Source organism: Nycticebus coucang, chromosome 9 (genome assembly GCF_027406575.1).
Source record: "Nycticebus coucang isolate mNycCou1 chromosome 9, mNycCou1.pri, whole genome shotgun sequence".
NCBI lineage: Eukaryota > Metazoa > Chordata > Mammalia > Primates > Lorisidae > Nycticebus > Nycticebus coucang.
Window position 1 is genome coordinate 7059840 of NC_069788.1, and position 15218 is coordinate 7075057.

General features: G+C 37.2%; 1 protein-coding gene across 1 annotated transcript in view; it reads right to left on the reverse strand.

Moving 5' to 3' along the window:
* Positions 1 to 5648: 5648 nt before the first annotated feature.
* MEI4 (meiotic double-stranded break formation protein 4) overlaps positions 5649 to 15218 on the reverse strand; it is a 140516-nt gene continuing 130946 nt past the window's right edge. Inside the window, exon 4 of the mRNA XM_053603575.1 lies at positions 5649 to 5906. Within this exon, the coding sequence (XP_053459550.1) occupies positions 5649 to 5906 (258 nt within the window). The remainder of the gene's footprint in view (positions 5907 to 15218) is intronic.

Below are 15218 nucleotides of genomic sequence, written 5' to 3' on the forward strand. Positions count from 1 at the left end.
TTTCTCATCTAACTGGGGACGATAGTCTTACTTCATAGAGTTATTGGAAGAATCAACCCAAATAAAGAACCTAGTGGAGTGCCCAGCACATACCAAAGGCTCCATCAGTGCTGGGTGTTACCACCTGCTTTAATAAAGTAATGGTGCAAAGACACGTGGATTATGGTACCTGTGAAAGAGATTGCAGTTAAAAGGAAACCACCACATGAGCCAAGACCTGACCAGTCTTTCGAAGTTTTCACTTGAGAATAGTATCAGCATATTAATTTGGAGTTGGATATCCTCACATTTCTGTGAAGTTATTTTTGGCTCTATCTTTTTTTCTATTTTTATAATTGGATGGCTGTATTCTCTCATCCCCGTCCCTTGTGTTCTCTTCCAGATCTCACCAAGTTGCGAGATAAGTCAGCTATGGCACTTTCCTTGTTAGTCTCGGGGCCATGGTGGAAAGGACAAGCCTCCCATTTTAAAGATGGGTCGCCACTGCTCTCAGGGGAGTGATGCGGCTCTGCAGCTCTCCTAGAGGGGAAGGTCATTGCAGGGGAATCCTGAGGGCCGCCCAGGTTCTCCGAGTAGGTTCAGACAAAAAGGCACCAGTGCTGCTGCCACCTGCTGCGGAGGCGCCGCATCAAAAGCGCAGGGTAAAACATGAGGAAGACCCCCCCGTCCAGAGTTGATGTCTTTTTACAAAGCGAAGGCTGAACTTGAGTGTGTTTGGGAAAGAAATAAGAATAAATATATGCTTTTTCCTGACGGCTGAGTGTCCAGTGTTTCTAGTGTTCCTGAAATGATGAATCATTTGTGAAAATGCCTCAGTTGTTAGATCATCAAAGCTAACAGCCGAGATGGCTCTGTCCCCTCGTCATCATCATGTGTCACGGGTACCTTCCTAGACAGCTCAGGAGCTCACAGTAGCACGGTAGAGACCCAAAGTGGTAGAATTAAACTAAGCACAGGAGCCAAACTGAATTAGGCACCATTAATTATTTATTTATATCTCACCATTTCAAAGGATTTAAGGCAGCTAGAATTTCATTTGTAGGGTTGAGAAATAAAATAGGTCTATAACTAACTTACATTTACTATGTGTATAAAAACAGAACTCCTAGAATAAGAATATTCTGATATTATTCAGGGCACTTAATATTACAACTTGATAGTAAAATAACACCATATCTGCATCTCTGGATATGTTGATCATTCTATACCAAAACTGATGCCAAAATCTGTAGTTACTTTGATCTCTTAAGGCCAGATTATAGTATTTTTTAAAGTACTGCCAATGGGGATTAGTTATGTGTCTTAGTAAAGGAAACACAAGCTAAGTATAAAGATACTAGTTTTAAAGTGCTATTAATGTTGACTGATGTGTTTATAAATTTCCTACTTATTTTAAGTGACTTATGAATAATTTAGTTCCCCAATAGCCTTCCTTTAGAAATTTAAAGCACACATAGGGAAAGTTAAAAAGTTTAGTTAAGTAATTTTAGATGACTAAATTCTACTTCCTGAATAATTTTATACGTTTTAACCCTCCTATTCAGTAAAAATAATCATTATAGCAGTGGGTTTTAAACATTGATGACCATCAGACTTACCTAAAAAAGACTCAATAAAACACATATTGCTAGACTACAATCCCAGCATTTCTGATTCTGCAGTAGGGCTACGGTGAAACTTTAAAATTTGTATTTCCTACAAGTTCCCAAGTGTTGTTGAGAAAGCTGGCCTGGGGACCACATTTGGGAACCAATGCTTTATCCAGCTCAGAGACAGTTAAGATTAATTAGTGTTATCACCCGTAAATCTTGCTGCCCCAGGGGAATGGCTGCCGCACACATGCAGCTACTGACTGAAACACAACCCAAGCTCACCAAGCATCTAACCATCTAGAAAATAACAAAATACAGACTATCAGGATAAAATATTGCAAATTGAGAGTATATGCTTATAAAATATAAAATTGAATTATTTCAATGTCTTAAATGTTTGAACATTAATTTCTTTTCCCAAGCTTTGGTTCCTATTAGTAATAGATCCTTTAAACTCCTTTCATATTAAATGAAAAAGTAAAAGATGCTAAGGTCACTTCCTGTGCGTCAATCATGCTCTGTAGTAATTAGAAAGTTCTTAAAGGACCAGCCCATTCATTGGCCATAGACATTTTTCATCATCTAATTCTATAAATAATTGGAAAAGAATGAATTAACTTTTAATAATATTGAAAAAGCACCACACGTTTTTTTCAATATTTGGTAAACATTATCACAATAATTATTTCCTACAGCAAATATTGATGTAGTTGAGTTATATTGCCTGTTTAGAGAAACTTCTATTTTATAAATCTGACAAAATGTAAGCTTAACACATACTTTTTAAATTTGTAAATAATTGGTACAAAGTTGATGTTTCATATTTGGTGAATACGTGAAATTATGTTATCATAGAGCAGAAGTATCAGTATTTTTCCCACACAGTGGCCTTCAGAAAATCTGAAATGTACATGAAAATTTGGGAACATACGTGACTTTCCGCCTGCCTCTTCAGAAATATACTGCCTTTAGCTATACGATAGCAATGAATATCATTAAAAAGTATAAGTTTGTGAAATAATTGCATTTTTATAGATCCAAGGACAAAACAATCAGATTTATTTTTTTCTCCCTCATTTTGCTGAGTACTAGTCTTATTATACTCCACCTACCAACCTTCAGAGGGAGCTTTGGATCTTCTAGAAGATTACTGCTTGCCAACTCTAACTTGGCTAGAGTTTTACCCAGCAAGATGGTACAACCTAGAAAAGGTCAAAGGTGCTGATCCTCTGATTTGCTGGTAGATAGAACAGCTTGTGCAGGGGTTTAAAAGATCCAAAATAAACTTAGTTATTTCTACTGTGTGTCACATGACTGTGGTTAAGGACAACTGTGGAGAACATGAAAGTGTCATGACGTGCCAGGACAGTCAATACATGACAGGCCGAGCAGCAAGTGGGGTGAGGGGTAGGAAGATAGAATTCTAAGGATGAAGTTTAACTCTGCCATTTCCTAATTTTGTGAACTTGGGAAAGTTGTTTAACATTCCTTTGCCTGAGTTCCTCATCTCTAAAACAGAGACACAAGAGGTAAAAATCCTATCTTTCTCACAGGGTTTATAGGAGAGTCAAATGAGTGAATATACTATATAAAATGCTAGATCACTGCCTGGATATTTTTATTATATATATGCATAATATTTATTTGCATGTAATATTTATATTATATAAATGTATTATATAGAAATATATATTGTGATATACTTATATTAAAAGCTGTATTAGTGATGTAATAAATTATTATCATTTATTCAATTTTTAGAATCATTCTGTGGTCCTCTTTCTCATCTTATTCCATACTCAGTTCAATGCTGCTCAATTTCTACTACCTCTGTTATTCAGAAAACCTCAAATCTAAATCTAAATGGCCATATCAATGTACACAGCTATGATTTAATAAAAAAAAAACATGTCCACACATGTGCATGTAAAAAAAAAAAATCTAAATGGCCATAATAGTCTTAAATATCATAATTCTGGTTTAAAGCATTCATTAATTTTCACCACTTTATTGAAACATACAGATACACATATCTCATTTTAGTTTCTTTTCACAAGCAAATTTAGACCTCAATACTAAATTTAAGGCACATTTAACTCTGATATAAACTAAAACATGGGATAATGTTAAGTAACATATACTTGCTGGAAGTTAAGTTTTTACATAAAATAATATCAAATGGAAATAAAATGTTTCTCCATTTGTGCACTAACAATGATCCTAACATCTGTGTCATCTTCTATGATAAATAAATTTCCTAGGTTAATTTTCAGACCTTGAGGACTTGAAGACTACTGGAATTAAGAAATTTGTTGCAGTTACAAAAGCATTTTGGGCAATCATTATGTTGGCGGGCTTCTGTGGGAAAAGAGCTATTGGTCATGTTTGCATATTCACCAACCAAGTTTAAATAATTACACAATTGCGAAGACGAAGTGTCATGGGAAGTGGATTTTGTGTAATGTCCTCATATACAAAACTTTAGATGTGTTTACAGAAGTCAAACATTAGAAAAATGCTTCCTACTCCAGATCTGGAATATCCTGTGTTCAAAGGTAAATTACCAGCCCCAGTTTTTCCCTGCATCCATGCCCTCTGCCACATAAACCTGGCAAGTTCTCCAGCTCCAGTTGAAGTGTGGAAGTGTACTTCTGTGTCCCCGTTCTTTAGGCTCCATCATTTGATGTACTTTGGCTGATGCATGTGGGCAGAAGTGACAGTGTGATATTTCTCAGACTAGCCTTTCACTGGTTCAACTGCCATCACCGTAGGAAGAGCTTCCCCTGAGTAGCTGCTTCCTGCTCAATGTGGGTCCCAGAATAAGCACATGTGGAAGAGACTAAAGCCTATCTGTAACACAGAGCTTAGTCTGGTATGATCTGCAACTGAGCAGAGATTTCCAGCACAGCCCAGGCCAGTCCAGATCAAGTGATTCTCAGGTGACTGGCAGATATCTGAGAAATAAGTATTTATTTCTGTATGCTATTGTGATTTTATGGTTATTTGTTACACAGCAACAGCTGACTGATGTATGTTGAGTTTCACATTTATCAAAAAGGCTTTATCTCTTCAAGATAGAAATAACTCCAAAATTAATGATGGCTGATAATATAATTTTAGAGACACTACAGATAGAATTATCAAGTTTTTTAAATTCCAAAGGCAGTAGGAATGGTAATTAACTTTTGAAACAATTATCACAGATAATTACTAAATCAAATTTGCATTTTGTGTGTGCTAAATAGGAAGGTACATAAAGTATGCTTATTAAGCTTGTAGGTTATTATTTTAATAATAAAATTAAATAAATGAAATTGCATTACTGGAAAAGTCAAGCAATACTTTTATTAACTATTTCTCGATGGATATTAGAATTTGTAAAAGTGCCACTAATGATTAAATTATATATGCATTAACTACATTTTAACAATCATAGGATTAATATTATTTAATGAACAGAATCAAAACAAAAATTTGCTGGAAAAAAACACAGAACATATTAAAACAACTAATTAGTATTTTTAGAAGGACTTGATCAATGTATTCCTTGTATGAAGTTAAAGGCCATTAGGTTTGCAAATGTTAAAAATTTTTGTCCTTTTATACAAGTCCCCTATAAGATGACAATGATATAAGTGCAATTATGTAAGAAAAAAGTTTCAAAATTTTTATTTATAAGCACTTATTTTCAATATGTGTGCTGACAATGCAACAAAACTTTAAGATTCACTTCGCATATCACTTGGAAATCTTTCGCAATTTAAATATCTTTTCTGAGACAATTAATGGTTCATTTTCAAGAATAATAGAGCTAGATTATATTGAGTGACATACATGGGAACAGGAGGGCATTCTTAACCAAAACTGCCTGATTTTTATATAGAAATATGACATAATATTTTATACACAATTTAAGATTAAATTGTATTAATGATTATGTTTAGAGACCAATTAAAATGCTCATTTAAAATACTTTCAAAAATCTTTTAAACACAAGATCTTCATGTATTCAATTTAGAACACTTCCAGTATTTGGTCAATTGCGAAGGAGCTGTATTAGTTTTGAACAGTTTCTGCCCCTTCTGAGTTCAACAGAATGCCTAGTCTCCATAAATAAAAAGTAAACAGAGGAAACGCATCGGAAAGTTGGCAGACCCTTTCATCGTGCTTCTGAAGAAACGTCTTGATTTCTTGGTCATCATTTCTTAGACCTACAATGTCGCCTTCCGTGGTTTCCTTTTGAAGAAGCTGCTCCAGGACCCTGAACAGGTAGAAAGTATTTTCATAGCGTGTCACATCGTAGCTGGCTGGTTCCTGCAAAGAAGCAACAGATTCCTTTAAAAAAACACTGGATGGAAATTAGCTCAGAAAAATGTCAAATAAAGTGATTAAATTTTCTTACAAAATGAAAAGATTTGATTTACTTAATATTTTTTGTCTTTCTGTCCTTTTGATTTGTGGATATGTATAGAACAGTGATTCTCAACCTGTGGGTGGCGACCCAAAAGAACTGTATTAAAGGGCTGGCATTAGGAAGGTTGAAAGCCACTGGTATAGAACAAATAATATTTCCTTTTTTCAAAAACTTTACAATCTTGATGGTTGATTAAAAAAACTCCTAATCATTTTTCTGCACTCTTGCTATATTTTTTTGCTAAGATGAATGTGACAACACTTGGCAAAGAGTATTACATATACTAAGGTTGACTGTTGAATTCAGTATTTCGCCTAAGGTATCCAATGAATAATGATTTTGCTAATGATAATGTTAAGAATATTTGGGGGCAGGATTGTAGAAACATGTTTGGATATAAAACTGTCCCAGAGCAGGTAGAGTTATGATCCGTAAGTGACCAATGTGATCTTACCCTAATTATTCCTGACAAGTCGGGGGGTGGGGAGGATTACTAAATCAGATACATGGTCATGAGAAGATGTGCCCAATGGAACCTGTCATTTGGCATATGTGGCTGAATGTGAAACAGCTCAAAGAATGGCCTAAAAGGTAGACAAAGGGAAGCATAACGCGTGAGAACAGAGAATCTGCCTGAAAACAGCTTAGTAATTAAGAAACGTGTGGAAATACTATGAGGAAAGCAGAACATCTATCACTGTTGTACAGGCAAGGAAACAGATCCTCCAGGAAGCAGGGTAACGAGAACTCCATTCTCCAGACCCTTACCAGGTTTCTTTTTTTCTTATACATTTTCCTCAAGTTCATTAAAAAAGTATTACCATATTACCATGAGGGGAAAAAAAAGAAGAAAGATATGGGTAAGAAACATTTATCAAATTTATCTAGTGTAGTAAGTCATAAAAGAAAACATTTCTTTGAGTGCAGAGAAAGACATTATTTAGAAAGGCAGCCTAATAAACACTGTCCAGTAGACGGAGGTGAGCCTGCTCTTGCTGTGCCCACTAAACATCGTCCAGGAGACAGAGGTGAGCCTGCTCTTGCTGTGCCCAGTAAGCACCGTCCAGTAGACAGAGGTGAGCCTGCTCTTGCTGTGCCCAGGAAACACCGTCCAGTAGACAGAGGTGAGCCTGCTCTTGCTGTGTCCACTAAACACCGTCCAGTAGACAGAGGTGAGCCTGCTCTTGCTGTGCCCAGTAAACACCGTCCAGTAGACAGAGGTGAGCCTGCTCTTGCTGTGCCCAGGAAACACCGTCCAGTGGACAGAGGTGAGCCTGCTCTTGCTGTGCCCAGTAAACACCATCCAGTAGACAGAGGTGAGCCTGCTCTTGCTGTGCCCAGGAAACACCGTCCAGTAGACAGAGGTGAGCCTGCTCTTGCTGTGTCCACTAAACATCGTCCAGTAGACAGAGGTGAGCCTGCTCTTGCTGTGCCCAGTAAACACCGTCCAGTAGACAGAGGTGAGCCTGCTCTTGCTGTGCCCAGGAAACACCGTCCAGTGGACAGAGGTGAGCCTGCTCTTGCTGTGCCCAGTAAACACCGTCCAGTAGACAGAGGTGAGCCTGCTCTTGCTGTGCCCAGGAAACACCGTCCAGTAGACAGAGGTGAGCCTGCTCTTGCTGTGCCCAGGAAACACCATCCAGTAGACAGAGGTGAGCCTGCTCTTGCTGTGTCCACTAAACATCGTCCAGTAGACAGAGGTGAGCCTGCTCTTGCTGTGCCCAGGAAACACCGTCCAGTAGACAGAGGTGAGCCTGCTCTTGCTGTGTCCACTAAACATCGTCCAGTAGACAGAGGTGAGCCTGCTCTTGCTGTGTCCACTAAACATCGTCCAGTAGACAGAGGTGAGCCTGCTCTTGCTGTGCCCAGGAAACACCGTCCAGTAGACAGAGGTGAGCCTGCTCTTGCTGTGTCCACTAAACATCGTCCAGTAGACAGAGGTGAGCCTGCTCTTGCTGTGTCCACTAAACATCGTCCAGTAGACAGAGGTGAGCCTGCTCTTGCTGTGTCCACTAAACATTGTCCAGTAGACAGAGGTGAGCCTGCTCTTGCTGTGCCCAGTAAACACCGTCCAGTAGACAGAGGTGAGCTTGCTCTTCCTGTGCCAAATAAACATCGACCAGTATACAGGGTATAGTCTGCTCTTGTGCTTTGCTTTATTATGCTTCTCAGATGTTGCCATTGTTATGAATTGAAGGTTGGTAGCCCCCCTTCATAAAACTAGTCTGTGAGTGCCCTTTCCCCAACTTTGTCTCTGTATCACGTACTATGGATCCTCAGAATTATTATATTTTTTATGGTGATTTGTGTTCACTTTTAATGTTACTGTTATAATTTTTTATGTTGCAACACAAACCATGCTCACACAAGACAGCAACTTTCTATAAATGTGGTTTGAATCAGACAGTTCCACTCATCGGCCACTGTCTCTCTCCGTCCCTTCTGGCCTCCTTCCCTCCCTATTTCTTGAGACAAAACAATATTGAAATTAGGCCAATTAATAACTCTACAATGGCCTCTAAGTATTCAGGTGAAAGTAAGAGTCAAATGTCTTTTGTTTTAATCAAAAGCTAAAAATGAAGAACCTTAGTGAGGAAGGCATGTCAAAAGCTGACATGGGCTAAAAGGGAGACCTCTTGAGCCAGATAATTAGCCAGGTGGTAAAAGAAAAGGGAAGTTCGAGGGAAATCAAAAGTGCTACTCTAGTGAGTGAACACATAAATGATAAGATAGCAGAACAGCCTCATATGGTGACAGTTTTATTGGTCTACATAGAAGATGAAACCAGCCACAACATTCCCTAAGTCAAAAGCTAATCCAGAACAAGGCCCTAACTCTCCCCAACTTTCTGAAGGCTAAGAGAGGTGAAGAGGTTGCAGAAGAAAAGTCTGAAGAAGCTATTTTCACAACATAGAGAAGTATGAGGTGAAGCACCCAGCACTGAGGTGGAACATCTACAAGATCTAGCTAAGATAATGGATACAAGAGGCTACATGGAGTCGCTTTTTCAATGAAGACAGAGAAACCTCTTATTGGAGAAAGATGTCATTAAGTACCTTCATAACTATGGGGAAGACGCCAATGCCTGGTATGTAAGCTTCAAAGCATAGGCTGACCCTCTTGCTGGGGCAGGTGCAGCCGGTGACTTTAACTTGCAGCGGATGCTCATTTACTATTCCAAATATTATATTATGTAAAATCTCCTCTGCCCATGTTCTAGCAATGCAACAACGAAGCCTGACCGTAAGCATATGTGTTTACATTACTTTTTCCTGAATATTTAAAACCTACTGTTGAGATATATTGCTCAGAAACAAACAACTGCCCCCCCCCAAAAAAAACATTCCTTTGAAAAGATTACTGCTCATTAACAATGTACCTGATGACCCAAGAGCTCAGATGGAGATGATTAAAAAGAGATTGATGCTGTTTCCATGCCTGCCAACATACCATTCATTCTTCAGCCTGTGGATTAAGAGGTAATTTTGACTTTGAAGTCATTACTTAAGAAATACATTTTTTAATGTGTCTTATCTTTGGCTTTGCATTTTTTATTTTTTAATTTCAGAATATTAGGGAATATACATGTTTTGTTTACATTGCTTTTGTACAGACTGAGTGGACGTTATATGTGCCCTTTACCCAAGTAGTGTGCCTCCCAGGTGGGAATCTAGCCCACCCTCCTGCCACCCCCCAGCTTGGTTTCAGTGAGATGTACTTCTATATGTACACTTAAATGTTGACTCATTAGTTCCAATTTAGTCTTCAATACTTGTGTTTCTTTCTTTATTCTTGTGATGTTTCACTTAGAAGAATGGTTTTTACTTCCACTGAGGTTGTTGATAGAAATAAAAGAAATTCAAATCAGAAAGGAAGAAGTTAACCTGTTTCTGTTTCCAGACAATATGATCTTATACATAGAAAACTCTATAAAGACTCCATCAAAAAGCTGTTATCACTAACAAACAAATTCAGTAAGTTGCAGAATACGGAAGCAATATACAAAAATCAGTACACTAACAATGAACTAACCAAAAAAGTAATCAGGAGAAGAATCCCACAAACGATTGCTATGAAAACCCCCCAAATACCCAGGAATAAATTTAACCAGGGAGGTGAAATATCTATATACTGAAAACAATAAAATGTTGGTAATATAAATTAATGACACAAATGAAAAGATATCTTGTGTTCATGATGGACTGGAAGAATCAATGTTGGGAGAATATTAGTACTCAGGGTAGAAATCCCTATCAAGATTCCAATGAATTTTTTCTACAGAAATAAAATAAGCTATCCTAAAATTTGTGTAGAGCTACAAAAGACCTCAAATAGCCAAAGAAATCTTGAATAAAAAGGATAAAGTGGAAAGCATTACACTTTTGATTTCAAAATCTACTAGAAAACTACAGTAATCAAAACAGCATGACACTAAAATAAAAACAAACATCTAGACAAATGGAACAGAATAGAGAACCCATACATAAGTCCACACACTTATAGTTAATTGATTTTCCACAAAGGTGCTAAGAATATAAAATGGAGAAAGGATCATCTCTTCAATGAATGGTGCTGGGGAAACCGGATATTCACATGTAGAATGGAATTAGGTCCTTATCTCACATCCCATACAAAACCCAACTGACAATGGCTAAGACCTACACATAAGACTAGAAATTTTAAAACTGCTAGAACAAAAAAGCAGGGGGAAAATGCCATGCACTGGTCTAGGCAATGATATCTGCATGTGATTCCAAAGGTGAAGCCAGAAAACAGTTGACTAGGATTACTTAAAACTAAAACGCTCTGCATAGCCAAGCAAACACCCAACAGAGAGAACATGCAGATGGAAGACACATTCAAACCATACACCTGACAAAGAAGGGGTTAATATTCAAACTATCAAAGGAACTCAAACAACTCAATAGTAAAAAAACAAACAACCTAATTAAATCATGGGCAAAGGACCAGAATCAACATTTCTCAAAAGAAGATATACAAGTGGCCAATAGGTATATTTAAAAATTCTCAACATCACTCATTATTAGAGAAATGCAAATTAAAATCATAAGACATGACCTCACACCAGTTAGAATACCTATGATCAAATAGGCAAGAGATGGATAGGGATAAGGGTGTGGAGAAAATGGAATCCTTGTACACTGCTACTGGGAATGCAGACTGATGGCGGTATTATGGAAAACTGTGTGCAGGTTCCTCAGAAAAATTATAACGAGTAAATGATTCATCAACCTCACAACTGGGAACATATCTAAAGGAAATCAGTTTGTCAAAGAGATGTCTGTGCTCCATGTTCACTGCAGCATTACTGACAACAGCCATGAGAGGGAATCAATGTGGGTCTAATAGTGGATAAAACGGGGTAATGCATGAGGAAAATGTGATAAATGTACACAAGGCTATATTATTTGGCCTTAAAAAGAAGGAACTCCCGTCATTTGGGACAGAACGATAAACCTGGAGAATGTTACGTTTTGTCAAATCATTCAGGCACAGAGAGACAAACATCACATGATCTCACTTATATGAGGAATCTAACAAAGTCAAATTCACAGAAACAGTGAAATGTTGGTTACCAGCGGCCAGCAGATGAGAGACTGGGGAGCTGTCAAAGGCCTCGACCTATCAGTTATACGAGAGGAACAGATTCAAGATACCTACCGTACATTATGGTAAATACAGTTAATAACAATATATTGTATACATACAGTTCAATCACAGTATACTGGATTCCTGAAGATTGTTAATTTTGAGATTTCAAGTCTTCTCACCACAAACAGTAAGTATGAGATGTAATGTGTTAATGGGGTTGTTTAGCCCTTCCACATGTGTATGTGCATGTATGTGCTGTATACAGTTCTGAAAACATTATTTTGTGCACAAAAAATATACACAGTTTTTATCAGTTTTTAAAAAAGTTAAAGAAATTGTAGGCTAGGTTTTCCTTTGGTACCTATATTCTCTCTCTCTTTCTTTCCTATCATTTAATAGAAATAAAATGATAGAGTTAAAGTGGGGGAAAACCCCCCACCTCTCCAGCTGCACTATACTCATACCCCTACCAACTGCTCCCTGTGGTTAGGTGTCAAGTGTAACATCAGGTGAACATACCTAACATCCACAAGCTGACTCTACTGACTCAGAACGCCCGATCATTGATCGCTAATGCAGCACCGTGACAGCCTTCAGTGCCCATCACAGATGCCCTGTACAAAGTAACTTTCGCAGGCTCCCTGGTTTTATACATTTTAACTGTTTACTTTATATTCTTATTAGTTATATATTCATTTTACTGCCTGTTTTGAGTCTAAACACGTTGAAGAAACTGCACATGCTCCTGTTCCTGCAGTTTCTACAGTGCCTAGAACAATGTTTTTCTTGCCCATGATAGATCCTCAATATATATTTGCAGTTTTGAATTTCACGGGATGTGTAGTACTTAAGAAGTACTACTATATAGCCTTTGACTATATACCCATTACTGGGATGTTTGAGCATGCTACTTCTATTTTCAGTTTTTTGAGGAACTCCCATACTGTTTTCCATAGTGGCTGTACTAATTTGCATTCCTACCAATAGTGTATAAGGCTTCTCTTGACTCTGCATCCTCGCCAGCATTTATTTTTTTGTCTTTTCATTAACAGTCATTCTAACTGGGTAAGGTGATACCTCATGTGGGTTTGAAGTTTTTTTTTTAATAACTATTTATTGTTATTTTAATTGTTGGGGATTCATTGAGGGTACAAAGAACTAAGTTACATTGATTGCATTTGTTAGGTAAAATCCCTCTTATAATTGGGTCCCACCCTCAAAAGGTGTGTTACACACTGTTACTTCCCACCCCACTTCCTTCTTCGCTCTCACTGCTCTCCCCTTCCCCCACCTCCCTCCCTCCTTCCCTCTCTCTGCTCTTCTCCCACTCCCCTCCCTCCTTTCTTCTCTCTGCTTTCCCCTTCCCTTCTTGTGATGCTTTACTAAGAAGAATGTGTTCCACCTCCATCCAGGTTAATACAAAAAATGCAATATCTCCATATTTTTCAATGGCTGAATAGTATTCCATGGTATACATTTACCACAGCTTGTTAATCCACTCCTGAGTTGGTGGGAATTTAGGCTGTTTCCACTTTTTGCGATTATAAATTCACCTGAGCTAAACAGTCTAGTGCAAGTGTTCTTATGGTAAAAGGATTTTCTTTTCTTCTGGGTAGATGCCCAATAATGGGATTGCAGGATGCAATGAGCGGTCTAGTTTGAGTTCTTTGCAGGTTTTCCATACTTCCTTTCAAAAAGGCTCCATTAGTTTGCAGTCTGACCAGCAATGTAAAAGTGGTCCCTTCTCTCAACATTGTGGGTTTGATTTATATTCCTCTAATGTTTAACGATGTTGAATTTCTTCTCACAATTTTGTGGCCATTTATACATCCTCTTTTGAGAAATGCTTTTTATTTTTTGCATTTGAATTTATTTCCTTACACATTCCAGATATTAACATTTTGTCAAGTGCATAGTCTGCAAATACTCTACCATTCCATAGGTTGTCTCTCCACACTGTATTAAATGAAATAAGCCAGGTGCAGAAAGACAAAACACCACAGGAGCTCAAGCATGTGTGGAATCTAAACAAGCTGAGTGCACAAGAGCAGAAAGTAGAACAGTGCCTCCTAGAGGCTGGGAGGGGCAGAGTAGGCAGGGCTGGGAGAGGTTGGTGGATGGGTATAAAGTTACACTTAGCCTTAGTAAGTTGTTTTGTTTATAACACAGCAGGTGACTATAACATATATTGTATGTTTCAAGACAGAAGACATTACAAATGTTATCACAAAGAAATGATGAATGTGTACAGTGAAGAATACCATAACGATCTTGATTTGATCACTATATTTTGTATGCATTCACAGAAATATTACATTGTAGCCCATAAATAAGTACAATTATGTCAATTATAAATCAAAAATTAAATTTTATAAAAAAGTACTACTATAAACACATATTGGTTACATATCTTAAGAAGAATCAGTGACATTTTTCAAAAATGCTTTTCAAACACTTTATTGTAAACTAAAAAAAGTACTGTGTTTAATCTGATCATGTGAGCAAAACTTAAACATTTTAAGCCTACAGCACAAAGACTGGAAATAGTATAAATTCTTCAATAAGTTAATAGATAATTCTTCTTTAGAAGGCTTTAGACAACTGCTATAAATATAGGTCCTTATACTTATTTAGAATTTAACACAAATTAGGTAGTATGTAAATATGAATTCTATAGCAAAAAGGTAAAATTGTTTCATTCATTTTAAAGCTTTAACTACAATAGGAATATAGTACTTTATAATGACAATTATAGACCAGAGTGTTATAAATGATTTTAGGGTTCACACCTAATATTAGCTATGTATTCCATTATCTACCTTAAAATATACTGAGACTTTGTGAGACAAATAAGTACTGTTTTTCAAAGTTATGTTTTCATATATACAAAATTATACATGTTCATGGGGTACATGTGATATTTTCTTGAACGTATAGATGTATAATGATTAAGTCAAGGTCTTTGAAACATCCATTACTTTGAATATTTATTTCCATATGTTGGGAACTTTTCAAATTCTCTCTTTGAGCTCCTTTAAAATATAGATGACTGTGGCTAACTACAGTCACATCACACTGCCCTATCAATCATTAAAACATATGCCCTGAAACTAACTGTATGTTGACCCACCTCTCTTCATCCCTCTCTTCTACTCACACACACTTCCCAGCCTCTGGTTTCTATCATTCTTGTATTTAACTCTACGAGGCCAGTTATTTTAGCTCCCACATATGAGGGAGAAAAAACAGCACCTGTCTTTCTGCGCCTGGCTTATTTCACTTAATGTAATGACCTCCAGTTCCATCCACGCTTTTACAAATCACAGGATATTTTATTATTTTGAATGGCCAAATAATATTCCACTGTGATTATATATCACATTTTTGTTATCCATTCTTCCATCCATGAAAAAAACTTAGGTTGATTCCATAGCTTCACTATTGTGATTAGTGCTGCGATTAACATGAAGGTGCCGGTGTCACTCTGATATACAGATTTCTTTTCCTTTGGATAAATACTCAGGGGGATTTCTGGGTCTTATGGTTATAAATTTTAGTTTTCTGAGAAATTCCCATAATGTTTTCCATAGTGGTTGTAC